This window comes from Musa acuminata, chromosome BXJ1-9 (assembly GCF_036884655.1).
Source record: "Musa acuminata AAA Group cultivar baxijiao chromosome BXJ1-9, Cavendish_Baxijiao_AAA, whole genome shotgun sequence".
Taxonomy (NCBI): domain Eukaryota; kingdom Viridiplantae; phylum Streptophyta; class Magnoliopsida; order Zingiberales; family Musaceae; genus Musa; species Musa acuminata.
Genome location: NC_088335.1, coordinates 10381600 through 10393787, shown reverse-complemented (window position 1 = coordinate 10393787; position 12188 = coordinate 10381600). Strand labels below are relative to the sequence as shown.

General features: G+C 42.9%; 2 protein-coding genes across 2 annotated transcripts; both read left to right on the top strand.

Moving 5' to 3' along the window:
* The first annotated feature begins 633 nt into the window (after positions 1-633).
* On the top strand, positions 634-924 carry LOC103998004 (auxin-responsive protein SAUR32). The gene has a single exon (XM_009419366.3). It carries the CDS (start codon positions 634-636, stop codon positions 922-924), a length of 291 nt encoding a protein of 96 aa, XP_009417641.1.
* A 7115-nt stretch (positions 925-8039) lies between these two features.
* On the top strand, positions 8040-9302 carry LOC103998152 (aspartic proteinase nepenthesin-1-like). Its single transcript, XM_009419545.2, has one exon. The coding sequence runs from the start codon at positions 8040-8042 to the stop codon at positions 9300-9302; it is 1263 nt and encodes a 420-aa protein (XP_009417820.2).
* The last annotated feature ends 2886 nt before the right edge of the window (positions 9303-12188 follow it).

Genomic DNA, 12188 nt, shown 5'->3' with positions numbered 1-12188 from the left:
TGACTTTGAGTCATGAGCTGTGGGGATCCACCGTCCACTCGAACGCAAGTTTCTTCTGAGCATGTACTTGCCCCGGTCAAAGACAAACAGGTCAACCTATTTCATATATTTATTGATACTCTAGTAAGAAATAGCTCCTCAAGTCGAATTTGTATTGGTTTCAAAGGTAAACGTTTTGACCTTGATAGCATGATCCTCAAATCGATCCTGTCTTCAAGTATTTAAGAACACCTTCATAATAATTCAAACTGGGGGATATGTTTAATTAATCTGTATATGCCTAACATGTTTTTATTAACCTACAAATATTATAAAGTGGGTTAACAACATGCATAAAGAAAAACAATTAATGGAGTTATATTTAACCAAATAATAATAATTATTATTATTATTATATGATAAGGAATGCTATAGAAGTTGGGAAATGTGGAGGAAGGATTCCGTAGAAAAGAGCGTACCCACCACTGATGTCTTCCTTTCCTCTTCATCTATAAAGGAAGAAGCGCCTTGGTTTACTCTCCAAACAAAAGCCAAAGCCAAAAGCCATAGAGAGCAAAGCACTTGGTACCGTCTCCCTTTAGCTCAGCCTTCTTTCCATCTACCGCACTGCACGAAGGGATAGAGCAGGAAGAGATGATGCAAGAGGACAAGAGGATGAAGGTGAAGAAGGGATCGGTCACCGTGAGAGTCGGCCTCGAAGGCGAAGAAGGCGGCTTCCGGAAGTTCGTTATCCCCATCTCCTACCTCCACCATCCCCTCTTCCAGAGGCTCCTCGAGTCGGCACAGGAGGTGTACGGTTTCTACTCCTCGGGGCCGCTGAAGCTGCCTTGCTCCGTCGACGACTTCCTCCACCTCCGGTGGCGCATCGAGAGGGAGTCGCACCACTCGCATGGCCACCACCGCCAGTCTTTGCATTCATGCTGAGACAAACAAGGGGGAAGACAATTGCTCTCTCTTCTCCCAACACAACATACTCTTTTTGTAGCTGCCGATACCGAAGAATCACATGTAGTAACTCCCCATAAGAACATGAATCAGGTCTTCTTGTCTCGTTTGTGTTCCTTCCCTTATTGGAGAACATAATTCAATTTCATCAGCCACTCGTTAGAGAAATCTGCTTGTTTAAGTATTGCTAGATTTACGCTACTGCTACTCTCTCTCCCTCTCTCTAGATAAATAAATAAATAAATAAAAGCTTAAATTATCATTACAAAGAGCTCAAAGGTGAAATAATATCGAGATGATAATTACTTGGTGCCATCTCAATAGGTTATCATGTCATGTGTTTGCTCCTTTCCCTTCTGTTGCCATGAAGGATAAATATTAGTATATATGAGAGTGATTGATATAAGAAATGTCCGAATAAGATTCACATAACTAGGAAATATGTGAATGGGTTTTTTCTTTTATAAGATTGATTCCAAATAGAATCGATTAGGCACCTTTTCTTTTCATCAGAAATCAACCGGTCCCAAGTATCACGTTAAACACATGTTAACCAGATGCCCATCTAGTTGGTGTAGGTTTCCTTTTGATCTATGCTGGAATATATAAAGCAATTACGTAGTGATCGCATTATATTCAACTATAATGATGAACCAAGAGAGTGATAAGAAGCATACAAGAGGTGTGTAGTCTATGAACCCGAGCAATCGAAGACAATGTTTATGTTATCATAAGAAGGGCATATGAGCACAAGTTATGATCAACCATATCATATTTCTGTTCTTCTCAAGGGGGTTTGATTAAGATATGAAAGCATTTCTGGTGCAAGTCTTCTTCAACGGAGGGTAGGGTTGGGATTGTCATGACACACTCCTTTGTCAGTGGACCACTATTTTATTTGAGATGCCAAAGCATATTTTCCTTCTCTCCATCACTTGTGGATTCTTGGGGTGTTTTGGGGGATCCACCATCCACTGGAAATGGAATTCCTGGGAGCTTGCAAGCATGAAACACATTCCATGCTCGAGTCTGATACGCCCACCATCCGTCTGAGGAATTGCTGAGAGCTGGTCAGCATGCAACACATGCGTCGTGTTTTCTGGTCTGGTGCCTTCTTGTTTGGAAGCTAGACGTCAGAGACGTCGGCCATATAAACGGTGGACACCACTACACACCTCTACCTCTTTCTCTTTCTCATTCTCTTTCTCTGACTCGTTCCTCTCAGCCCTAAACTTTCGTCGTCTTCCAACCATTACATTTTCCTTTCCATGGTTGGTCGGCGGTGGCAACACCGACGTCCAAGTATAGCAGCAACGACAACAACAATAGAAGAGAAAGTGATGGCGATGTTTGGTTCATTCCTACGTCGTGACATATTTGGCGGTTGATTCCAATGTTATAAGTGATAGTTAGCCGATGAACATTAATCACAATGATATATGCGTCATTTTGCCAAAAAATTGAATACAATAGAATTTAAAGCTTTCCAAAACCCAAATTAGATGGCTGAGAAAACAAGAAGTTCCGGTAGCTCATTTTTTTTTCTTGATTGGATTAACTATTTGGAAGTATCAAAATCAGATGATCGTCTTGATGTGTGCATATAAAATAATTTTGGTCAATATTAATGATTTATATTTTAGTGTGAAACAGGCTAAAACATGTTGGATGTGGCAGCGGACAACACGAAACCTATAAGTTTAATTTTTGATTCGAATAAAAGATCCCATCATCAATGATTGAGTTATGAAAATAATCCTTCAACGAGCAAGAATATATATATATATATATATATATATATATATATATATATATATATATATATATATATATATATATATATATATATATATATATATATATATATATATATATCCTTCTCGAGCCATCTTCATCATTTTATCCCTTGCCTTCACCTCATGGTGGTCGCCTCTATCTCACCATGGTTATCTTTTGTTTGAGCAGGTGGCACCTTCCAATCACCCAAGGATTGCACCCATGTCACCCATGCCCTTATTTCCATCATTGTCGTCGACCTCGATGAAGGAGCAAGGACATTGAGAAGAAGGAGGCGACCACGATGGAGCTTCCCCTCCCTCACATCATAGCCCGATTCATTGCCCCTGATTGAGTCCTCATTGATTGATCGGGAAGAGAATAGCTGATGGAGAAAAAGTAAAGGTGGAGGCGTAGTTACCAGCTCGATTAAGAGTTAATGGTGTTGAGATTCAACGGTTTGTCTCTATTGATGGAGGGGGTGAATCTTAATAATATCAAGGGAGTGTGTGACATGGCGAAGGCGAAGATTGGTAAGGGCACAAGTATAAAGCTATCTTTGGGAGCAAGAGGTGGAGGGCAGTTCGAAGCTAAGGGCACAAGCACAATCTCTTTTTTTTAATAAGAAATATTTATCGTAAAAGTCAATAACTTAAAACTTATTAAATTAAATTAGCAACCTAAAGAATAAAAATCACTAATGAATAACTAGCATAACATTTCTTATACATTAATTGAGAATCTACTATAAGTTGACAGGTGGTTATTATATGAGATCTAAGTCACCCTCCACCCATTTGCACGAAGACTCAAAGTAGAGAAATATAAACTTCCTTCTTATCCATTATGGTAAGGAAGATAATTATAACTTTTCTTTTCATCCATTCTAATGAGGAAGACAATCATAAACTCCTTATCAAAAAAATATCTTAAACCCAATGGAAGAGACTCCTTTTGAACTACTCAAACCCATATTTGGGGACCTTGAATACTAACTTAAGCATCAGAAAGATTGGGTCAGGAAACCTCTCTCAACCTTGGTCTTTGTAAAGGTAGCCCCTTGAGACATAATGTTTCCACCTTGGAGATACTTTGGACAATCCTATGCCAATGAGTTTGGACCCTATCGAGTTGATAAAGACATCAATAATATTTTTGTCTAACATTTTGGTACTAAAAGGAGGGCCTAATGTCATAGGAACATCTTCTTGCAAATCCTCTCATTCAATGTCCTAAAGAGGAGGCCCTCCCTTCAACCCATAACACTTTTAATTGGGGGGCAACTGCTATCCTTTTCACATATGAATATGTCAACTTCGGTGCAGATGTTGATAAGGTATCGATGTCTATTCAATAACTCAGGCCTCTCACCCCTAAGGACGAACTTGAGCCACATGCTCATCCTTATCAATGTATTCCTAAAGCTCATCTAGTATGTGCATATGCTAGTGGGCATGATGCAAGCTCTTATTCTGCTTTTGCCCCAGCTAGCCTAATAGGTAATGCTATAATCTCAACTACGATTAATAGCTCAACTATCACTAGCACCAACGCCCCTTGGCATCGACGACTAACAGGAGATCCCAACAAGTTAGCAAAGTGATACCATATCTCGATTCATGGATAAGATATCCTTATTCGATTGATGATCCTTCTCGATGGTAGAGGCCAATGACATCAATCGTGACAGCCTACTTAGCCACCATAGTCTTTGAGCTAATGTCAACTAGGACTCCGGAGGTGGTGAAGATGAAAAATCGATCACCCTCACCTAGCTCTTCAAGCATGTCGGCAACACTCACATCAGCGATGCCTCCAAGAGCGATGACTATATCTCCCCGAAGCACCATGACCTCAAGCTCAATGACTTCGCCATCAAAGGTGATGTCGATGACCACTTAGCCTTTCGCTTTCATCCTTTTAATCCTTGTCTTCACCGATCTCTCATACAGTATGAAGAAGTATTGAAAGTTATCGCTCTTATGCAAAAACGACCTCACCATCAACCTCGTCGTCGACCTCGAGTCATCGGAAGTGATCTCCAGGATCAAGTCATTATTGAATACCATCATTGTCGAGGTGAGTGAAGGGGAGATCTTCGTGATGCTCGGGGTGAATGGCTCTGGTAAATCCACCCTCATAGACATTCTCACAAACTGTATCATGCGGGAGAGCCTACAAGTCCCCATCATCCTCAACGGCGAGAAGCTCAAGGGGCAACTCCTTGAGGTGATCTCTACTTACATTATATAAGATGACCTCCTGCACCCCATGCTCACTATGGAAAAGACCTTGATGTTCTCCATGGAAATCTAGCTATCACGGTCAGGAAAACCTAACTCACATAAAGAGAAATCCGTTATGACAGAGCAAAGACCTAAAATCTACCACGACGAAAAGAGAACTCAAAGCTTGCTATGGCGGGAGGACCTGATATCTATTACAATAGAGGAAAGACATGAAGCCCGCCATAGTGGAAGGACCTAAAATCTGCTACAATGGAGAGAGGACATGAAGCCAACCATGGAGGGAGGACTTGAAGCCCGCCGTGGTAGGAGAACCCGAAATCCGCTACGATGGAGGGACAACTTAAAGCCCACCATGGAAGAAGAAAGAAAAGTCTACCATGGTGGAGGGATAAGGCCAAAATGTCCAAGACGCATTAGTCATAAAAACCAAACCTACATGAAGAAATCTGCCATGGTAGAGGCACAATGCCAATGTGCTCGAGATGCATGAGTTGGGAAAACCGAACCTAGGTGAGAAGAAATTTACCACGATGGAGATATAAGGTCAATGTGCAAAAGAAAAGTGAGTTAGGAAAACCTTACCTATATGAAGATAAATCTGTTATACCAGAGGCATAAGGCCAAATGTGCTCAAAACATGTAAGTCAAGAAAACATGAACCACGCCAAGATAAATCTGCTACAGTGGAGGCACAAGGCCAAATGTGCCCGAGACATGTAAGTCAAGAAAACTCACCCACATTAAGATAAATCCGCTATAGTAGATGACATATAAGTTGGGAAAATCTTACTCAAGCCAAGAGAAAATTGCTATAACTAAGGCACAATGCCAAATATACCTAAGATGCATAAGTCGAAAAAACCTGACCTACATAAAAAAAAATCTACTATGATGGAGGCACAATGTCAAAGGCACTTGAGATGTAAAAGTCAGGAAAACCCAACCCACACTAAGATAAATTTGTTATGGCAGAGGCATAAGGCCAAATGCACCAATAACACATAAGGCGAGGAAAACTTAACCCGCACTAAGATAAATTTGTTATGATAGAGTTGCAAAACCAAATGCACCCGAGATGCATAAGTCAAGAAAACCCAACCCGTATAAAGAGAAATCACCTACAGTAGAGACGTAAGGCCAAATGCGCCCGAGATGTATAAGTCAAGAAAACCCGACCTATGCTACGATAAATCTGCTACAGTAGCTGCACAAGGCCAAATGCGCTTGAGATGTATAAGTTGGGAAATCCTGACCTGCGTGAAGAATTTTGCCATGGTGGAGGCACAAGGCCAACATGCCTAAGATGCTTTAGTTGGAAAACCCTAACCCACGTGAAGAAATCTATCACGGTGGAGGCACAAGGCCAATGTGCCCAAGACGCATTAGTCGAGAAAATCTGACTTGCGTAAAAAGAAATCCACCATGCTAGAGATACATGAGTTAGGAAAACCCAACCCAAATGAAAAAATCTACACAGCGATGGCACAAGGCCAACATGCCGGAGACACATGAGTCGAGAAAACCCAACCTGTGCATGAAGAATCGGCTTGAAGAAATGGGCTTGAAGAAATCAGGCATAAGGCCAACATGCCCGAGACACAAATCAGGAAAACCTGACCCGCGTGAAGAAATTAGCCATGATAGAGGCACAAGGCTAACGTGCCCGAGATGCATGAGTCGGGAAAACCTGACCAGCTTCAAAATAAATTCGCTACAGCGAAGGCGCAAGACTAAATGCACTCGAGATGCATGAGTCGGGAAAACTCGGCCCACGTTAAAATAAATCCGTTATGGCATAGATACAAGGATAAAGATGCCTAAGACATATAAGTCAAGAAAATCCAATTTGCGTTAAGAGAAATCAGCTATGATGAAGGTGCAAGGCTAAAAATGTTGGAGACGTATTAGTTGGGAAAACCCAACCCGTGTGAATCAAAATCCGATACGACAAAGGTGTAAGGCCAAATGCTTCCAAAATGCATGAGTCATGAAAACATGACCCGCACTAAGAGAAATCTATTACGATAGAAACATAAGCCCAACATACTCGAGACACCTGAATCGAAAAAAATATGATCCGCAAGATAAGATCTCGAATGCTCCCATGTCATATGAACTAAACCACATGCTTCAAACCTCTCTCAAGAGCTTGAAGCATGCCTTCGGGAGGATATGATAAGGAATATACTGTTAGTTAACATGTGGTTGCCACATGAGATCTAAGTCACCCTCCACAAAACTACCTATGAGGATGAAGATTCAAAGTAAAAAACTATATGCTTCCTTCTCATCCATTATGATAAGGAAGACAATCACAAGTCAACTTTTTGTTCATTATGTTAAGTCATAAGCTTCTATCTCATTATACTTATCAGATAGAATGACAAGAAATGTAATCGCAAGCTTCCTTCTTCTCATCCACTATGATTAGGAAGACAATCACAAATTCTCTTCTCATTTTTTAAGGTATAAAACGACATCTTAAATCCGATACAATGGACTTTTTTTAAACTATTCGAACTCACATTTTGGTACATCGGATTACTAACTTGAGCGTCAGAGATATCGGGTCGAGAAACCTCTTTCAATCTTGATCTTCGTGTAGATGATCTCTCAGGAGCTCAATGTTTTTACCTTAGATACAGTTGGGACAATCATGCACATACGAGTTTGGACTACGTCGGACTGATTAAGACGACATCCATATTTTTTCCTAACATAAATTATTACAATATTTATGTTACAGTATTCTTGGAGAAACAAATGCAATATTACATAATCCCATAAAGACAATTACTCACATAAAGAATTAGTCTCAAATCTAGCCAACCAACATCCAATTTTCTAACTTAGTCGATTCATGATTCGGGACTTACATACCTGCCGAAAGGTTGTTGGTGACTACAGAAAGGGGCCATCACAGCGTTGCAATCTTGCAGTTAATGCGCATCATCTTTTGATGACCAGAAATTGTGCAACAGTGTTAGTTTCCCTGACACAACCTTCGTCTCTTCCATATATCTGATCTCCTCACAGAGGAAGGTCCATCTGGAGCTTCAAATAAAAAAAATGGCATTGGAGCCACTCCCCAAATTGTCATCACTTACAGTGCTACTGTTAAGTCTCATCCCACTGAGTTCTGGAGCTTTTGCAGGAGGTGTTCGCGTTGAGTTGACTCATGTCCATGCCAACGCTGGTGACAGTGAGGCTAAACTGATCCAACGTGCGGTAGCAAGTAGCAGGCACAGGCTCTCGACCCTCGTCGATCGTGCTCCGCTCCACGCCGGCAAAACCGAGTACATCCTCGACATAGCCATCGGTACGCCGGCGCTTGCCTTCTCTGCACTCGTCGACACAGGGAGCGATCTCATATGGACCCAATGCAAGCCCTGCTCCAACTGCTACTGGCAGTCAAGTCCGGTGTTCGACCCATCGAAGTCCTCCACCTTCGGCACGATCGCATGCGATAGCACGCTGTGCAAAGCGCTGGACCAACACTCGTGCAACGCTTCCTGCCACTACTCTTACATGTACACCGACCACTCCTACACCGAAGGCGTGCTCGCCACCGAGACCTTCACGATCGGCTCTACCTCCGTGCCCGGCCTCGCATTCGGTTGCGGCAACTCGAACGACGGCGTCGCCTTCGCCGAGGCGGCTGGCTTCGTCGGCCTTGGACGCGGGAAGCTCTCCCTCATATCGCAGATGGGCTTGACGGAGTTCTCGTATTGTCTCACTCCATTCGGATCGCGGAAGAAAAGCACTCTCTTGATAGGTTCTCTGCCGAACCCTAATGCGACTGCACATCCAGTTATGTCGACGCCCATAGTTCGCAACAAATCCTGGCCGAGCTTCTACTACATCACTCTCACTGGAATAACGGTAGGAGGAACTGTTGTTGACATCCCAACCTCCACATTTGCCATCAACGGAGATGGGAGTGGGGGAATGATCATAGACTCGGGCACCTGGCTCACGTACCTGGAGTACAGTGCCTATGACAAGGTGGCAGATGCTTTCACGGCTCAGATAAAAAACATGAACACCACCGATCAATCCCTCTTCGACCTCGACCTCTGCTACGAGCTGCCGCCGAAATCGACCCCCGACACCTTGAACCTTCCCAAGCTCATCTTCCACTTCCAGGGAGCAGATCTGAAGTTGCCACCAGGGAACTACTTCGGCGTGGACAGCGACACCAGCTCTATATGCCTCATGATGGCGGAGTCGAGCGGGTTATCGGTGTTCGGCAACTTCATGCAGCAGAACATGCAGGTGATGTATGATCTGGGGAACGATGTGCTGTCTTTCTACTCAGCCGAGTGCGGCTAGTTGTTCTCTTCTTCGCTGCCAACGTCGATTACTAGAGAGGGAATTCCTAAGACGATATCGACTGAGCGTTGGGAAGAGCATTGAGATTGAAACATCACGATAGAAAATGATGCGCACAGTGAATAAAGACTTTGAGGATATATGTTGCGATGCATGGTAGGGCTTTATGGTACATCTGATTGCACTCATCAAACAATTAGCAGTAGTTCAAAATGAAAAGACGAGTCGAGAACATAAGCACTAATGATTGCACTCATTAGTGACGGTTAGGACAATTTGAGATCCCAGTAGGAAGAGAAAAGTAGGCATTCATCTTTTTGGTTACTCCAAACATGGTCTTCACATCGATCGAGAAAAACTATTTTGCTTGTATGTTCATCGTCATCTCCGAGAGATGCCTCTCTTAAATTGAATGATCACTTCTCCAAATTTCCCGTATTTATGGTGATAGCCCATCTCTTTTGAAGCTCGTCAACCTGAGGGACTCCTATTTATTTATACAAGGAACTTACGGTCATAGTTTGGATCTTTGCTTGATGTGGATGCATCAAATCAAATGTAAGAGATGCTTTCTTTGGCTATGTTAGACAGCCTTCGTAGCTTTACGCTTCGTCTGATTAGGGCATGTTGAACGCAAGAACATATGTTGATCATGTTGGACGTATCTCATCAAGTATGAGGAGGTGCTTTTTATCGCGAGCAGTGCAAATAAAACTTGCATCCCCGATACGAGGGAGAGCTTCCCGCGTCCCATATGAATACTCTCCCCTCCAGATCAGATTGATATGATCGATCCCAAGTATCGATGATATCACTCAAAAGTCTCGACGGATTGATTTGATATAAGAAAAAGAAATTTGACACTGACGAATGACTGAGAGGAAAGGATGGGATCTGATGGATGGGATGAACGGTTCAGAAGAGACAACCCGTAACATTGTTGCTTTGAGTGTGTGTCATATTCTCTCTCTCGCATGGCCACCGACCAGTACGAGCCCTGTGCATGTGATGAGCCATACGGTCACCATCAGCCGCCACTACCCTCCAGCTGAAACATCGGTCCACCACGTGAAATGATGTAGAGCGAGTAGGAACGATTTTTATTTTTATTTTTATTTTTATTTTTATTTTTTTGGATGATAGAGAGCATGACGGCCGGAGCAAATGGATAAATAAACCAAATGGTCAATGGGCGAGTAGCATCCGTATATGTGGATATATAAACCAAATGTATTGGCACCACTACGACAGACATCTCTCTCTCTCTCTCTCTCTCTCTCTCTCCTTCTTTTCGCCTCATCCGACGCGTGGATCCGTAAGCACCTTAAGCCCCACATGGAGGTTTCCAATTGCTGTGGCCGACACAGCTTGGCGTACTCGCCGTCGTCTCGATACTTATTTAATTGGGCACCCATGTCTTCTTCACGCATGCAAGTCATTCTCTACACCTTTCCACATCTCTTCTTCCTCTCTGAAGCACAAGCTTCCTTCCATGATGGACATCCAGCCCCGCCGCCACCGCCGGCATCACTCGAGCAGCTCCTTCCGACGACCTCCATTGTCTACCTTGCCCTCATCGTCCTGGTCGACCGGTGAGCCGTCGTCCCCGAGAGTGGGTTGCACGGGCCACATCAAGAGGAGCAAGACCATGCGTTTGACCCCCGCAGCGGACGCGACGTTACACGATGGCAAGCTGCTCAAGTGGGCAAGAAGCTTTTGGAGGAGGAGGAGCAGCAGCGTTGGCCGAAGAACCTGTGCCGAGGCGGCGGAGGTCACCGATTTGGCGGACTTGGACCCCCCGCGGCCGGTCGTGAAGCACGTGAGACGGAGCACCGACGCGGTCAGCCTTTGGAACAGGCGAAGCGGAGGGGAGGAGCTCAAAGTACTACAGATGCATCGTCAATGTGTACACTGGTCTTCTGCTGCCTAGTTTCTTGTTGCACTAGTTCTCATTCTTCCGTCTAAGTTGGTTTAATACAACTCAAATTCCTGCCAAGCACAACTCCCAAGTCCAAAGCTAATATTATCCTTATCATAAAGTGATTCTTTAAACTAAAAGAAAAAGGAAAAGGAAAATAAACTTACTGTCGCATACTGACACTATAAATTCTTAAAAGTGTTCATGATGGAATCAGGCTAATGTCAATTGTCCAGGAACATCCATCACCACCAGGTCATCAGATGGTCAACAATCAATCATACATAAGCCATATACATAATCAAGAACTTTTTGTAAGATGCATGTGCTAAAGATAAATGTAAGCCAAATCAATATCCCAGCAGATTCAAAGATAAGACTCTAGTGACACCACAAGAGCAGTCAGCAGCAGCCAGACATTGGCAGACGAATTAAACAATACCAAGTGAAAACATATTAGTCCCGCACATCAGATGTGAGATGAGATTAAGAATCACAGGCAACATTACATCACAAGCTGAGAAAAAAGGCAAGAACAAAAATCATTAGTATAAACAATCAAAAAATAAATATATTGTAAACACAGCTTCCAACCATGGAATACTCGTAATTCCACACAAGGATAATGAACTTTTCCATCAGGTGTAATGATAGATGGATATCCCAGATGAAGAAAAACGAAAAAAAGCCAACATACTTATTGAACAGTGGGCACAAAGGGAAATGCCTTGAATCCATCCATTTTATCCCTCATTTTTTTCTTTCCAAAAACTAATCCCATCAAGAAATAATCTGATCAAACATGTCCTCCAATTCAAAACTAAAATTAAGTCCATAGGCACAAATAGAAAGTTGATGCTAGACACAGGAAGTGCCTTTGATCGAACCTGCAATTAACTATGGAAGAGGAAGTCAAACCATGCTGGCTTTGCATATGCATGAGTCAGATTGATGCTCAAGAAATGATA

What these genes read in the sequence shown, in the direction of transcription:
- LOC103998004 (XM_009419366.3), top strand. Translation starts at nt 634, where the DNA reads ATGATGCAAGAGGACAAGAGGATGAAGGTGAAGAAGGGATCGGTCACC.
- LOC103998152 (XM_009419545.2), top strand. Translation starts at nt 8,040, where the DNA reads ATGGCATTGGAGCCACTCCCCAAATTGTCATCACTTACAGTGCTACTG.